The sequence below is a fragment of the Aspergillus tanneri genome (assembly GCF_003426965.1).
Source record: "Aspergillus tanneri strain NIH1004 chromosome Unknown AapTan_1_pilon_pilon_pilon, whole genome shotgun sequence".
Taxonomy (NCBI): domain Eukaryota; kingdom Fungi; phylum Ascomycota; class Eurotiomycetes; order Eurotiales; family Aspergillaceae; genus Aspergillus; species Aspergillus tanneri.
Window position 1 is genome coordinate 3,893,297 of NW_022984628.1, and position 14,491 is coordinate 3,907,787.

Sequence of the window (14,491 nt, forward strand, 5' to 3'; positions counted from 1 at the left end):
ATGGACAACAGACCTGCCTCGGAGTACGCGCAGTCAGGTTCGCACTTTCCATATCCACCATCTGCTGCGGCACATTCTGAACATTCAGCTGCAGACCAGGCTTCTGCTGCTGCCACTGCTCAATACACCCCTCAGCCGGAGGTTCGCCCTAACCCTCAGTATACCCCTCAGCCTGAGGTGCGCCCCGCCACCAATATTTCGGCCTCCAACACGCCGCAGTCCGACTACGGTCTGAACCCCCCGCCAGCCGCGCGCTCTCCAGCTTATCCCGAGTACCTGGCCCGCCCGCCTCATTACCATCACGCTCCCAACACTCAGGCCGGTGGCGCGGCAGGTATGGCTCAAGCAACAAGTCCGTCCATGACCACTCTCCATGATGGGCAGCACAATGACCATCGCAATCATCACACGAACGTTAAGTCTGACGCGGACGTTCCTATAGATCCCTCAATTGCGGCCTCCAGCCCCACCTATCCTCCTCCCTACTCGCCTTACCAGCCCCAGGGTCATGATATGGCCCAGTACCAGGGTCATCCCCCTCCGCCGCCTCCTCAGATGTATACGCGTCCAGAATGGTCGCATGGGTATGGACAACACCAACACGGTCTGCCAGGACCTTATAGCACTCCTGCCACAACGGTTGGTCCCGCCTCCCCTGCTGCAACCGCAGGGCCGCGCCCTGGTCAGGTATGTTTTTGATGATTCTGGCGTCTGTTTCCAAAGGCTGCGCATCTGCGTTTAGTTTTGTCTGGGACACCCCGGATACGGGAGCCGCTATCAGGCTACCTCCAGGGACGGAACTGCGGCACACTTTTTCATCATAATTTTTGTCCTTGTTCATTGGCTCACATGGAATATGATCCAGGTTTATTCATTTGTTCCTATCCCTGGTGCGCAACAGCACAAGAGACCACGGCGCCGTTATGAAGAGATTGAGCGTATGTATAAGTGTGGATGGAATGGTTGTGAGAAGGCTTACGGTACCCTCAACCATTTGAACGCCCACGTAACAATGCAGTCTCACGGAGCCAAGCGTACTCCAGAAGGTATGTTAATGGATCTCTATAATTTATATTTTGATCCTTCTTTTATTGTTGGTGTTTTCGCCGATGGCATCGTATTTTATGGGAGGGGTTGATAGATAGCTGGGCTGGGGACTAGTGCGGGTGCCACACACTAGTCTAGTTACACTGCCTTAGTGCGAGCAGATCGCAGTAGTGTGAAAAGCCGCGCTGAGGTTAAGCTATCGTCGACTCCCTTCGACCATGCTCTGATAGCAGTGCTTTGTTGTGTTTCATTACGCCCGACATTCCCCCCTTCTGTTCCCTTTTCCCTGCCCTCCATTGCACTAATAAGCTATACTCGGACTTCTGGCCATCCCTGGCTAACTTTATGCATAGAATTTAAGGAAATCCGCAAGGAATGGAAGGCCCGCAAGAAGGAGGAAGAGGCCCAGCGCAAGGCGGCCGAAGAGCGAGAGCGTGCTGCCGCTGCTCAGGCGGCGCAAGCGAACCAAGTTGATGCTCCTAATCCCGCTGATCCCCAGGGTGCTCAACCTCCCACCTACCCTGGTGGTGTCCGACCTCAGTTGCCCCCGATTGGATACCAGCCGGCTGATGGTCAAGTGCCTGGTCAATACGGTGCTCCCGGTGGCGGCATGGTCTATCAGGGCAACGGACAAATGGCATACCCTCCCAACTATCCTCACTCCCCATACGGGCAGAGCGGCCAAGTGTACCAGCAACGTAAGTAGCCAAGTCCTTTGTATTTGCATTGTTGGTTAGGACCGGGCCATAAAAAGCAAGAATGAGACGAACTACGACACTCGGAGGAACGGAGAAAGAAAGACGGGAACAACCCATCCAAGGAAATTTATGGGGAAATGGTCCTCAAGTCTATTGCAGTGGGGCTTGTGGCTGATCGACGATGGCTTCGCAGAAAACCAATCAGCCAGCTACGCGCAATAGATAACCTGCTTCCTTGTCGTTTTTAAGGTTGCATATTCTAATAACAAATTCTCCTAATCCCACATCGCCATGCCGGATCTAATTCTTTAAATTTGCGCACATGATACCATTTCCTGGCCTTGATTGGTGCTGTCCAAAAGAGTGGCCTTGCAACCACCACCTCTGTCCCATTTATTTTTTTTCTTCCCTTTTCTTTTCTTCTTCTTTTTTTTTTTTTTTTTTTTTTTTTTGAATTAGATCGCATGAGCAAAAGAATATCCCTAATGGGGGGAAGTGGTTTTGTTTTCCCTGCATGGGTACTGGCTTATCGGATTGTGACTTGGGATGTCTGGCGTGGCCGTCTGCATTAGTTGTGCTTTAGTTTCTTTTCTTCATTTTCTTTATTTCCTTCCTCTTTTCCTTGATTACTTTTCTCTCTGCCCGTGATGGGTTATGCCAACTTTGTTACAATTAAATTTCCCTGGAATGCTGTATGTGAATTACCTGCAATGCTTATCTGCCTTACTGCCATTTGTCTCTATGCTGTGGCCAAATATGTTACCCAGGGTTTTGGTCCCCAAATGCGTGCATGTGATCCTTTTCATTTGCTCTCAACTTTTTCAGCTTCGGTTTGGTGGCTCAAGTCTGGTTTTACATTTCTCAGTTTGAATGTTGTTTATGTCCCTTCCCCTCTCTTTTTTGTCCTCTTTCCGCCTCTTCTGCTTCCGAGCGTTTCATGTACCTGAATTTAGGTAATAAATGTTGATAGTAGGATGCTACAGGCAGATAGTATGCTTTCCAGATGTATTTGTGTGCATAGATGAGCTGGACTACCACGTAAAAACTATCGGGTATGGGATGTGTCAGATCCAAAAAGAGCCAAGACAAGCGGTTGTACAGCTATATGAAGCTCTGCATTGCTGGTCGTTGGCGGTTTGTAGGGGTAAACTTTAAGCTTTGCTAAGTTCAGAGTACCGCCTAGTATGCTCTGGATACAAGTCGAATGGTAACAATACATTCAGCAGTTAAAAGGGACCGATTAGCCGTTAGACTAGTGATGAGAATGTTCCAGGCAGAAGACACTAATTAGTCAGTAGTACCGAACCTAGGATGTAAGGTGGTTGACCAAGCCGAGACTAGGTTAGCCACCGGACTAGTATCTAGGTCGATCTAAGGTAGGGATGGGAACCTTTAACGCCTCGAGCCACGAGGATGACGAGGCACGGAAGGCTAAAAAGGCTTAAAGTTATCTATGGTTTAGCGGTTCCTTACTAGATCCCGGCTGGTGTAATGTGACAATGTCAGCAAGATGCTGGTTGGAACTAGTCTAGCGGCCGTGGTGGCATGGATGGATCATGGATGGTCTAGCGATGGAACGAACTAACGAAGCGATGGCGATGAGCGCTAGTATCGCTGCCTGAGGTTCCCACCCGTCTATTCGGGGACGGAGTTACTTTGTTCACGAAATATCAGGCTAACCATATCCTGCCTAGTCTGGATATTTGCTTTGATGCCTTCATTCTGCTTAAGGCGGTCGGTGCTTGGTGATGGATGCTGCAGCCGAAGCCCTTTTCTGGCCTTCCTCAACTCTTTTGGCTGGTGTTCTTTGAAGTCTGCATGATTGACACCTAGATCTCTCTCTTGTGTTGTAAATTTTACCTTTTTTTTTTTTTTTCCTCCTTCTGCTTTGGTTTAGTTTTTACGTCACCTTCAAGTACCTTGTCAACTCAATCCGGAAAAACTTTTCTGAACCTTTCGCAGATGATTGCATTGCTGATAGACAACTTCAATTAGAAGGGTCTCATTCGCTTTTCGGGACTGTGACGGATATAAGAAAAGCGATTCTTTTGGTTTACCCTTATTTAACTCTATTTTTTAAATGCTGCGTTGCAGCAATGCCAGTGCTCTGCGGACAGGGGTCGGAAATACTATGGCGCTGAGAATATCTCTGGGCACGAGGTGGACAAGAGGTATTCAGACACGAGCAGTTGCTTCCTTATTGCATCAGCCTATTGCACGAAGAATGGTGGTCCTACGACAAACTGGCGTTTGGAAGTCATCGGGAGATGTGAAGCCATACTCTACGGGTCCGCCCGCGGGTCCAGAAACCGACCCCCCCAAGACACAGCACCGGCCCGAGCGCAGTGATAATGAGGATGCCATGCTGTTTGATATTGCGATGGAGGGGACGTCCCCTAAAGCGCGGGAGCAGCGCGGGCACAGCGCGCGCCGCAAGACCTCAAAGGTGGTTGAACAAGAGCTGAAGTGGCTGAAAGATCCTCGGGCGCTGGCTGACCGGGTCGGGAGGTTGCTGAGATCTAGTTATGTGGCTATGGCGGCTGCCTTGGTGCGCGCGGCGCAAAAGGAAGACATGGAGTGCTCCGTGGCTTGGAATCATCTTCTTGAGTATAGTATGGACAAGGGGTCACCTCGGTCCGCCTTCAAGTTCTACAATGAAGTAAGTGTTCTCTTTCTCTTTCATTCCCACCCCCTCTACTGCTGGGATGGCCTTGGAGTGACTGATTTTTCGGTTGTTTCTTGTAGATGAAAAAACGTGGACGGAAACCGAATTCTATGACCTATACAATTATGTTAAGTGGACTAAGCAAAGCACCACGGAATTCCGGGCTCGATCCTGTAAAGACTGCTTTGAGTATATATAGGTCTATCTTTGCCGAAAATTCGAAAGTCGAGCCCAGCATCATCCATAGCAATGCTATGCTTGCGGTCTGTGCTCGTCAGGGTGATATGGATACCCTATGGCAAATCGCTGGCGAGCTTCCCGAAGAAGGGCCGGGCTCCCCGGACCCGTTTACATACACTACCATCCTGCGAGGTATCACGGACGCGACGCACAGGGACGTGAAAGACATGTCGCCTAAGGACGTCGAACAGATCATGGCTGCGAAAGCCCAAGGGATCACGGAGGGAAAGCGGGTATGGACTGATGTTGTTTACCGGTGGAAGAAGGGACAGCATGTTATCGATAATTATCTGGTGAGCACCATGGGCAGGTTCCTTCTGGACGGTCCTAGTTACCACGATTGCTACGATGTGCTTGCATTATTTAACCAGACCGCTGGTATCCCTATCTTGGCAACGGAGCCTCTAAAGGGTTCTTACAACTTAAAACCTGCTACGTCATCGGGAGGTTCACGGGGGGGCTTGAACCAGGCAAACAAAGAGCTGGAAGACGTCCCTTTTGTGGACGAAGGTGAAAGACTATACAGGCCACCCAAAGTCGACTCCGAAACACTGGGAGAGCAGGAGGAAGGGAAAAATTTCGACAATCTCTTTGATCCTGTTGTCCCCGACGAATCTCCATCGGGTACGACGGTCCCGTCGTATATTTCGGTGGGCAACAGGGAGCTATCCATCATCTTGGAAGCTTGCTTAACCATGCCTCAGGCATTGGGTTCTGGAAAGGCGTATTGGCATCACCTCACGCAAGAGAATCATAGATACAAGGTGGAACCAGACGCAGCCTCATTCCATCAGTACCTGCGGCTACTGCGAGCCGGCCGCTCGAGTCGCGCTACTGTTGAGGTCATGCAGAATCAGATTGTGCCTTCCCGCCTGGCCGATGGAAAGGCGTTCCACATCGCGTTCAGCTGCTGTCGCCGGGACCGAAGGAACATCAATATTCTGAAGAATGCCAATGAACTTCTTAGGCTCATGGACAAGTCTTGTGTGCTCCCGGATCCTCGGGCGTTGGATAGCTATCTTGTTCTGATCAATGTCTTGAAGGAGAATCCTCAGCTCCTAGTGTCTATGAATGGTCTCAACGGGAACCAGGGAGGCTCATCCAAAAATTTGGCGGTAATCGGTCGCGAGTTGCAAGTGAACTTGCATACCAATGCGATCGAACACCTGCGGCCCCATATTGCTAAACTTGAGAAAGCCCTGGAACATAGCTCAAGTCTCCGTGCAGCAAATAAGAAAAATCGAGACGCGGTCCCGGGAACTGTTGCTGTGAAGATCATGCTCCGGACAAGAGCCCTGGTGGACGAGGCTTTGAAACCTGAGAATGCCAAGCTACTGTCCAAGCCGCTCAGTCAGGAATATGAAAATTTATCGCAGGAGCTGAGGAAATACTCCAAGAGCGAGATGGCTCAGAAGTACAACGGCAAGCTCGTGGCTCCAACCCCCGAGCAGTTGCTCGCATTTAGCGACCAGCAAGACGGCGAGGCTCCATCAAAGGCTAGCAGAGCTTGACTTAGGTTGAATATGTATAAAACGTTCATTGGTCCAGGGTTTGACGGCTGATTTGTATGCATATATGGGCGTTGGTATATACGGTGGCCTTTGTGTACGATTATTGATTGGTTGGGATTGGATGCACCTGTACATATATACATAGATAGATAGTATGGCTGTATATGTATAGCAGCACAGATAGAATGGGAGACTCCTGTCATATAATTCTATCTACTTAATAAACTAGAGTAATTAACTAGACCTCACGATTTGGATCTGACAAAGCACCATGGCCGCTGCAGCACGATCCGTTCCGCCTGCCCCTTTCAGTCCGTGCCGGGTACGTAATGCCACTCTAGCCTCTCCGATCCATCGACAACAACTGTCTGCTTCTGCCTTTGGTATTGGATTCCTGACTTTCTTTCCCTAGGGATTCGGCGATACTGGCTTGGTATATCTGGCCCATCCTGCAGTTCCAAGGCCCTTCCTTTGGTAGGTAATGTTTTCGTGGTCGTAAGATAGTTGAATTGAAGCACAACAAATCCGCCTACCATGGCCAGCGCAGCGTCACACTATCCCCATCGGCTCTCACAGGATGATGAGTCAATCCTTGATGACGATATCATTGAAACAGATGATGGTAAGTTTCACCGACGAGCCCCATTCCCTCCGAGACCATGTTTCGTCCTTTTGATCAGTATTACGTGACGAGTCATTTAACCCTGTCTTTGGAAATTCTACGACTTGATAGCGATCGAAGCCGACGACCCATTACACGATACATCGGATACTGCCCCGCTAAGAGGCAACATTCAGGCCGAATCTTCGAGTTCGCGAGGTGGCAACCTGTCCGGCAATTACCTCACGTCGTCTATTCCCGGCGAAGACCGTCGTGCAGCTCTCAATACCATCGACGAAAGTGTCTGGGACACCCTTTCGCGTGACCTGCTGGCAGTATGGGAGAAAATGCGCCAGGTGCTGTGGCCTAAATATCTCATGGGCGGACTGCTGCAGCGCGGTGGAGGTGGCATCGGTGCCGCGGAGCGTGGGGAGGCCACTGGATTTGGTGGTGGTTTGAGGAATCTGGCGGGGCGCTGGCCGGATGCCGATATGGTACTCCAGGGTGGTATGAGTGAAGGGCTGCGTGATTGGGATCTCTGGTAGGTGGACAATCGAGGGAGAGATATGTTCTCTTTCTGTCTCTCTCTGTGTGTGGGTGGATTCGAAGCAATAGGCTAACCGGATTGGCTTTCCTATAGGGGCCCTCTCATCTTCTGCTTGCTTTTGAGCATGTTTCTGGCGATGCGCGCCAAAGGAGATCAGTCCGACATCGTCTTCTCGGGAGTGTTCTCAATCGTGTGGATTGGAGAAGCGGTTGTGACCCTGCAGATTAAGCTACTGGGTGGAAATATGTATGTGCTTCCTATGTTTACTCTGATGATGAGCCTGGGTTACTGATGCATTGGCTTTCAGCTCCTTTTTCCAGTCCGTTTGCATCATCGGCTACACTCTCTTTCCTCTCGTTATCGCCGCCCTCCTCAGCGCCTTGGGCCTCCCGACTATCGCCCGGATACCGGTCTATCTCGTTCTGATCGCGTGGTCATTGGCAGCGGGTGTTAGCATTCTGGGAGGCTCAGGAGTCCTCCGGAACCGAGTCGGCATCGCGGTTTACCCCCTGTTCGTGTTCTACATTGCGATTGGATGCCTCTGTTTCATTAGCTGAGAGGCTGAGGAGGATTGATTGCCCCCGGGTTTGGTGTGATTCCGCCCGAGAGAAGGGGATACATTGTCGAGGGATAATGAGCCTCGTAGTCTGATGTTTTTTTTCCCGTTTTTATATTTTCCATCTGAATAGCTGCCTTTTTTTTTTCTTCTGTCTTCCCCCCCCCTTTTTTTCTGTATTAGAATTGTAAGATATCCAATGCAGTCTTTCATGCCCAGAAATGCTGCGGGGTGGACCGAGCGGTAACCGGGCGACAGTCCGACCGCCGACAACAAAGCAGCAGTTCGTCACCCGTTTGCTGGCCCCAGTTGCCATCCGATTCTATCCTCCTCACTAGCCACCTCGTCTGGTCCTCGTTGAGCTCCCAATTTAACCGACCCTCCTAGCCTGAAGACATCCCCTAGAATTTGTCTTTGCGGGACATCCTCGTGGAGATTACAACTGACTCGAAGTATCTGTGAGATCTTCCCATCTGAACTCGGTTGCGCTGCTCCAAGCCCACCATCTGCTTGAACTGCCTCGAGGATTCCACCTGCTTAATCAATGGACTAACACTTCGATCTATAGCGTCAGTTATAGAATTTCCTCGCCAGTTGCCGACCATTGACACGGCTTCTGCATCGATCGGATATTCGGCGACTGCCGTGGCTTATTGATCCCTCTTCCCTTCTCTCGACTCTTATCGCAGCTCTTGGGTCATTGGTGAGCACGTCGATCTCGACGTAATAGACATGGCTTCCGATTTGCGGAACGATCACGACATGGAAGGTAACTTTTACCCCCTGGTCTGATTTATTGACGATCGATACTCACACGATATCAGGCGACATTCAAAAAGAATCGACGGATCTCCAAGGTACGTGTGTCTACTCTAGCTGCGGCAATAAAAATCCCGTTCAATTTAGGACTAGTTCCAAGGTCGTTGTGCATTTGACTCATGATGGCTCTGCAGGAACCGCCGCAGATGATTCCCAAGCCTCCGATAACGACGGTGGTGAGCGTCCCGTTCGCAACAAGTTGAAGGAAACTTCCATCACAGCCTCCCCGAACCCCCCGACTGAACAACCGCAGGAAGGCGGAAATACCAGTCGGGCTAGCAGCAGAGGCCGAAAGCGTTCATTCGATGACAATGAGCCAGAGAAGTGCGACGTTGAAAATGATGATCTCGGTCATAGACGGAAACGGTCGCGCGATTCTAGCTACGAAGAAGCGAATGCGGCTTCATCCAACGCTGAAAGGACGCAGCCAGAGGAGTCGACCAATGTGGATGGTCTCTCAAAGACTTTGGGCCCGAAGAAGAAGAGAAGTAGAGATCAGTTGGACAAAGATGAGAACAAGGCTGAAGATGCTGTTGCGAGACCGGAAGCTCAGCACACCTCCACAGAGGAGGGTGCCTCTACGGAGAAATCTACAGGTGAGAGGGAGCCGGAAAAGAAACGACATAGGGACAATTCGCAGGAGAGAGATTCGGTAAGTCAATCTACCGTTGGGATCGTTGTGTGAGAAGATGCCATATACTTACATGTTTGCTTTTTCGTTTCTACTACTTTTCAGGCCGCTGTTCCCAACGCATTTGCAAATGCTTCTACTGTCTCTCCTTTCGGCTCACTAGGTACCTCAAAACTAAAAGAGGCAGAAGAACCCTCCAAGCCTGCCACTATGACATCCTCGTCCGCCTTCGCCTCGTCAAGTCTGGCCGCCTTTGCGAGCTCGGAACAATCGCCGTTCGGTTCGCTAGGAGGTTCCACTACTTCGGTGTTCAAATCACCGGCTACCACAGAAGCTGGGAAACCAGCTGCTACTGCATTCGCCGCTGCGGCCGGCACTTCGGGTTTTGCGGCTCTGGGGTCCGGATTTTCAGGATTTCACGGAGGATTTGGGGCATCGGAATCCAAGGGAGGTCTTACCAGTTTTGCCTCGCCAGGGGCGCCTAGTCTTTTCGGCAGCTCTAGCAAGAAGCCGTTCGGTGCTACAGAGGACGAGGAAGAGGAAAGCAAAGACGAAGATGGCGATAATGGACTGGCAGAGTTCGAGCAAGACAAGACAGACGAGAGGTTCTTCGAACGACCGAGTATGTGTTTACATTCTAATAACCCTTTGCAAATCATACTAACCTCCTGCAATAGTCGAGACAGGAGAGGAAGAAGAAAAGACGTACTTCTCCTGCAAAGCGAAACTCTTCCAATTCTCTGATGGAGAATGGCGAGAGCGTGGTATCGGTACATTCAAAGTAAACGTCAAAGTCACCGACGGCAAAGAGGACAAGAACACCGCTCGCTTGATCATGCGCGCCGATGGCGTATTGCGCGTGATGCTCAACACTCCCATCTTCAAGGGTATGAATGTCGGTGATGCGTCCGGCAACGAACCGAAATCGAAACAGATCCATCTTGCTAGCTTGGAAAGTGGTCGTTCGGTTCCTATCTTGCTTCGAGTGAGCTCCCCCCTCTCTATCTATCTTTCTCATCGTAAACTAATGTATTTGTTTCTTCCAGACGGGAAGTGAGGATCTTGCCAAGGAACTTTACCAGGTCGTCTGCGACCTACTCGAGGAACAGTGAATTCAAATCTACCCCTGTCCGTAAACGAGTCGAACCTCGAAGAGAGAGAGAGAGAGAGGACAGGTGGAGAGAAAATGTCTGCATTTCTGGGTTGGTTGGGTTGGTTGCTCTGGTCTTTTTGCATTTGGTATGAGGAGCACAGTACTATGTTCGAGTCGGTTGAGCTGGGCTGTGATTATCTATATCTTTTTTCTTTCTTTTTTTTATTCTCCCATTTTCTTGCTGTTATTTCTTGGCGATTTGAATATATCATATCACATTTTATGCCCTCGTTCAACTTCCTTCTTGTACATGGATTCCTAGGCAATTAGACTGGTAGCATTACGGAGTAAATATGATGTTCTGCTATGTCCGATATGGTAATATAGACCCAATTCACGTGATCATGCGTTTCTTATTTCCTTCCTATCGATAGGACCGACTTTATTACACATCCTATTCCACACTGTCGTCTACAAATGACCACAATGGGGCGTCGTGATGACGAGCCGCCTCAAATCACAATGTCCGGACCACACAGGCTCGGTATCGAAACGTAAAAGAGCCCCCCTTGAGACTCCAGTTTTTACCAACGATGACACCTCCGAGCGGATAGGGGATCAGGGTATAGACATCGACAAGGAGAAACCTAAGAGACGACGGCGAAAACCACAGAGCCAAGAATCATTGGATACTTCTACGCGGACTGCCGCCGGACATGATGACGAGACACAGGCTCCTTCTCAGCCATCAGCAGAGAAATCCATAACTAGGAGCACGGCTAAAAAGGGGGCAAGACGGAAAGGTCGGGTCAGAGATACTGTGACTTCGACTAAACAGACACCGTCGACACCATGGCCGGAACCGTTCAAGAGACTGTCGAGGACGCATCGCGCGCTGAACCTAGTGTATACATTCTGTTGTACACGGAAGCATTTTGCTACGACGTTTGAGAATATCAAGAAGGCAGTGCAGGGACAGATGGGTGGTAGCGATGAGCTAACCGTTGAAGATGTTGCGCGCGTTAGGACCCTTGTCCCACGGGCTGTACGCTTTGAGTACGTGGATGAGGCGAAGTTGGAGGTGATGGCCACTGGGGATAAGGAGATGCTTAAGACGTTCGGTCGCGATGAAGACAGTGGTGACTCCGAGACGGCAAAGGTGATGCTATTTGAGTTTGTGGATGGGGATCTGAAAAGGCAGCGTCCCACGACTGGGGACACGACAAAACCGGTCCGGAGGATGAGAGACGAGGATTTGAAAATGCCGGTATACAGTCAGAAGCAGATGTTGGGATTGATCGAGAAGCGGAACAAGAAGTTCTCTGATGCAATCGATGCGTTCTTGGTGAAGTGTGAGGATGAACGCACGGATCCGGTTGAAAGACTGGAACGGGAAAAGAACTCTTGGGTTCCTGTGCTTCCTGAGAGTGAGGATGGACATCATGCTCGGGCCGAATCGAAGCCGCCGCAGGAGATCCCGAAGGAACGCAAGTCTATGTCCGAGATCATCGCGGATATCCGCGAGATGAATTGGTACACAGCTCAGATTGTACCAGAGGGACACCGAGTGTTTGATGCCCAGCCTCCGGTGTATGGAGAGTTGACCTTTCGACTGTCGCAAAATCTTGTCAATGCCTTGTATAACGCCAAGAGGATCACGCAGTTCTATTCCCACCAGGCGGAAGCGATCAACCACCTGTATGAGGGTCACCATGTCATAGTTTCAACTTCTACCAGCTCAGGAAAGTCGCTGATCTATCAGGTGCCGATGCTACATGAGCTAGAGAAAGACCATGGTAGTCGAGGATTGTATATATTTCCAACCAAGGCGCTTGCACAGGATCAGAGACGCAGCATGAAAGAGCTATTGCAGTACATGGAAGGCCTGCAGGATGTCATGGTGGAGACGTTCGACGGCGATACTCCCATGGGGGACCGGAATCTCATACGCGATGAGGCGCGGATTGTCTTCACCAACCCTGATATGCTACATATCACGGTCCTGCCGCAGGAAAGCTCCTGGCAGACTTTTCTTAAAAACCTGAAATTCGTCGTGGTGGACGAACTGCACGTCTATAATGGCCTTTTTGGATCCCATGTCGCGTTTATCATGCGACGATTGCGCCGGATCTGTGCCGCGGTAGGGAACAGGCATATCCGATTCATTTCCTGCTCCGCCACTGTGGCCAACCCGGAAGACCACATGCACGCCATTTTCGGCGTCGACGAGGTCAAGTTGATAGACTTCGACGGTTCCCCATCTGGCCGGAAGGAATTTATCTGTTGGAACACACCTTTCAAAGACCCCGACGACCCAACGTCCGGGCGTGGAGACAGCGTCGCCGAAACAGCACGGCTGTTTTGCCAACTCATTCTCAGGGGGGCAAGGGTGATCGCATTCTGCCGGATTCGACGACTATGTGAGGTCCTCCTTCAAGCTGCGCGGACTGAATTCCACAATCTCGAAAGACCCGAGATTGGTAAGCTAGTCATGGGTTACCGCGGCGGATACAGTCCGCAAGACCGACGTCGTATCGAGAAAGAAATGTTCGAAGGACAGTTGATGGGCATCGTGGCCACCAACGCTCTGGAGTTGGGCGTTGACATAGGCTCTCTCGACGCTGTTATCACTATGGGTTTCCCATACTCCATCTCCAACCTGCGCCAGCAGAGCGGACGCGCCGGACGTCGGAACAAGGACTCTCTCTCTGTGCTGGTAGGAGATCGATATCCTACTGACCAGCACTATATGAAGAATCCGGAGGAGCTCTTCACCAAGCCTAACTGCGAGTTGCAGGTGGATCTGACCAACGAGCTCATCCTCGAAGGACATGTGCAGTGCGCTGCATTCGAGATGCCCATCCGCCCCGATGAGGACCGTGTCTACTTCGGCCAGCAACTCCCTGACTTAGCGGCGACTCGTCTTGTGCGCGACGGTCTGGGCTTCTACCACTGCGATGAAAGGTTCCGCCCGCAGCCCTCGCGCTGCGTCTCAATCCGTGACACTGAAGACCAGCATTTCGCCATCATTGACGTCACGAACACGCGAAACCTCGTCCTGGAGGAAGTCGAGGCGTCTCGGGCGTTGTTCACCATCTACGAGGGCGGCATTTTCCTGCACCAGGGTCACACATACCTTGTGAAGGAACTTAACCCAGACCAACGGTTTGCACGCGTGGTCCGCGTCCGTGTCGACTGGAGCACAATGCAGCGCGACTTCACAGACATCGACCCGATTGAAACGGAAACCATACGATCTATCACCAATACGCCGACGGGCTCTTCGCCCTCGCGCGCATTTTACGGCTCGGTGCGTATCCACGCAGTGGTGTATGGATTTTTCAAGATCGACAAACAGGGTCGCGTCCTCGACGCTGTAGCGGTCGATAACCCACCGATCGATATCTTCACCAAAGGCATGTGGCTGGATGTGCCTAAATCTGCTCTTGATATCCTCAAATCAAGACATCTCAACATCGCCGCCGCCATCCACGCCGCCGAACACGCCGTGCTTTCCCTGCTGCCTAGTTTCGTAATCTCCTCGCCTGGTGACATCCGCACCGAGTGCAAGGTCGCCAAAAAAGAGCTCGGCAGGAACCTCAAACTGGCTGTGGAAGCCCAGAATCAGAGCACGGCCCAGGAGAACATCCGTAAGCTGCTTCAACCCCCTGCGCGCCAACGACCTGCTCGGTTGACCTTCTACGACGCCAAGGGGGGCCCATGCGGCTCCGGAATCGCAGGAAAAGCGTTTGAATTCATCGACGTGCTCCTGCGTCGGGCGGTCTCGCGCGTCGATACATGTCTGTGTGTGACCCCCCAGGGGTGTCTGGAATGTGTCTGTGATGAGCGATGCAAGGAGATGAACTCGGTGATGAGCAAGGCCGGTGCAGGTGTCGTGTTACGGTGTTTGCTTGGGTGGGAGGTGGATGTGGACTCTTTACCGTGGGGAGAGAATGTGGATGGTGATGATGGACTGGGTGAACTGGCAGGGGGATTAGAGACTGTGGTCCCAGCTATAGAGGTGCCTTTTCGTCATTCTGAGACCAATGAATGAGGGATGATGCCAAACTTGGATGTAAAAAG

At 51.1% G+C, this 14,491-nt stretch overlaps 5 protein-coding genes across 5 annotated transcripts; all 5 read left to right on the forward strand.

Annotated features, from left to right (window-relative positions):
- On the forward strand, window positions 1-1,753 carry ATNIH1004_003273 (putative C2H2 transcription factor (Con7); the record flags this gene model as incomplete). Its single annotated transcript, XM_033567952.1, has 4 exons — window positions 1-37; window positions 89-687; window positions 866-1,046; window positions 1,401-1,753. 4 exons carry the CDS (start codon window positions 1-3, stop codon window positions 1,751-1,753), a joined length of 1,170 nt encoding a protein of 389 aa, XP_033429947.1.
- A 2,216-nt stretch (window positions 1,754-3,969) lies between these two features.
- Window positions 3,970-6,161, forward strand: ATNIH1004_003274 (pentatricopeptide repeat-containing protein; the record flags this gene model as incomplete). The annotated part of the gene is made up of 2 exons (XM_033567953.1): window positions 3,970-4,404; window positions 4,491-6,161. The coding sequence occupies 2 exons, from the start codon at window positions 3,970-3,972 to the stop codon at window positions 6,159-6,161; spliced, it is 2,106 nt and encodes a 701-aa protein (XP_033429948.1).
- A 534-nt stretch (window positions 6,162-6,695) lies between these two features.
- Window positions 6,696-7,866, forward strand: ATNIH1004_003275 (Yip1 domain protein; the record flags this gene model as incomplete). Its single annotated transcript, XM_033567954.1, has 4 exons — window positions 6,696-6,783; window positions 6,895-7,303; window positions 7,403-7,555; window positions 7,617-7,866. The coding sequence occupies 4 exons, from the start codon at window positions 6,696-6,698 to the stop codon at window positions 7,864-7,866; spliced, it is 900 nt and encodes a 299-aa protein (XP_033429949.1).
- A 731-nt stretch (window positions 7,867-8,597) lies between these two features.
- ATNIH1004_003276 (Ran-binding domain-containing protein) lies at window positions 8,598-10,427 on the forward strand (the record flags this gene model as incomplete). The annotated part of the gene is made up of 6 exons (XM_033567955.1): window positions 8,598-8,634; window positions 8,690-8,722; window positions 8,819-9,336; window positions 9,421-9,937; window positions 9,993-10,300; window positions 10,362-10,427. 6 exons carry the CDS (start codon window positions 8,598-8,600, stop codon window positions 10,425-10,427), a joined length of 1,479 nt encoding a protein of 492 aa, XP_033429950.1.
- A 480-nt stretch (window positions 10,428-10,907) lies between these two features.
- ATNIH1004_003277 (ATP-dependent 3'-5' DNA helicase) lies at window positions 10,908-14,462 on the forward strand (the record flags this gene model as incomplete). Its single annotated transcript, XM_033567956.1, has 1 exon — window positions 10,908-14,462. One exon carries the CDS (start codon window positions 10,908-10,910, stop codon window positions 14,460-14,462), a length of 3,555 nt encoding a protein of 1,184 aa, XP_033429951.1.
- Window positions 14,463-14,491: the final 29 nt, after the last annotated feature.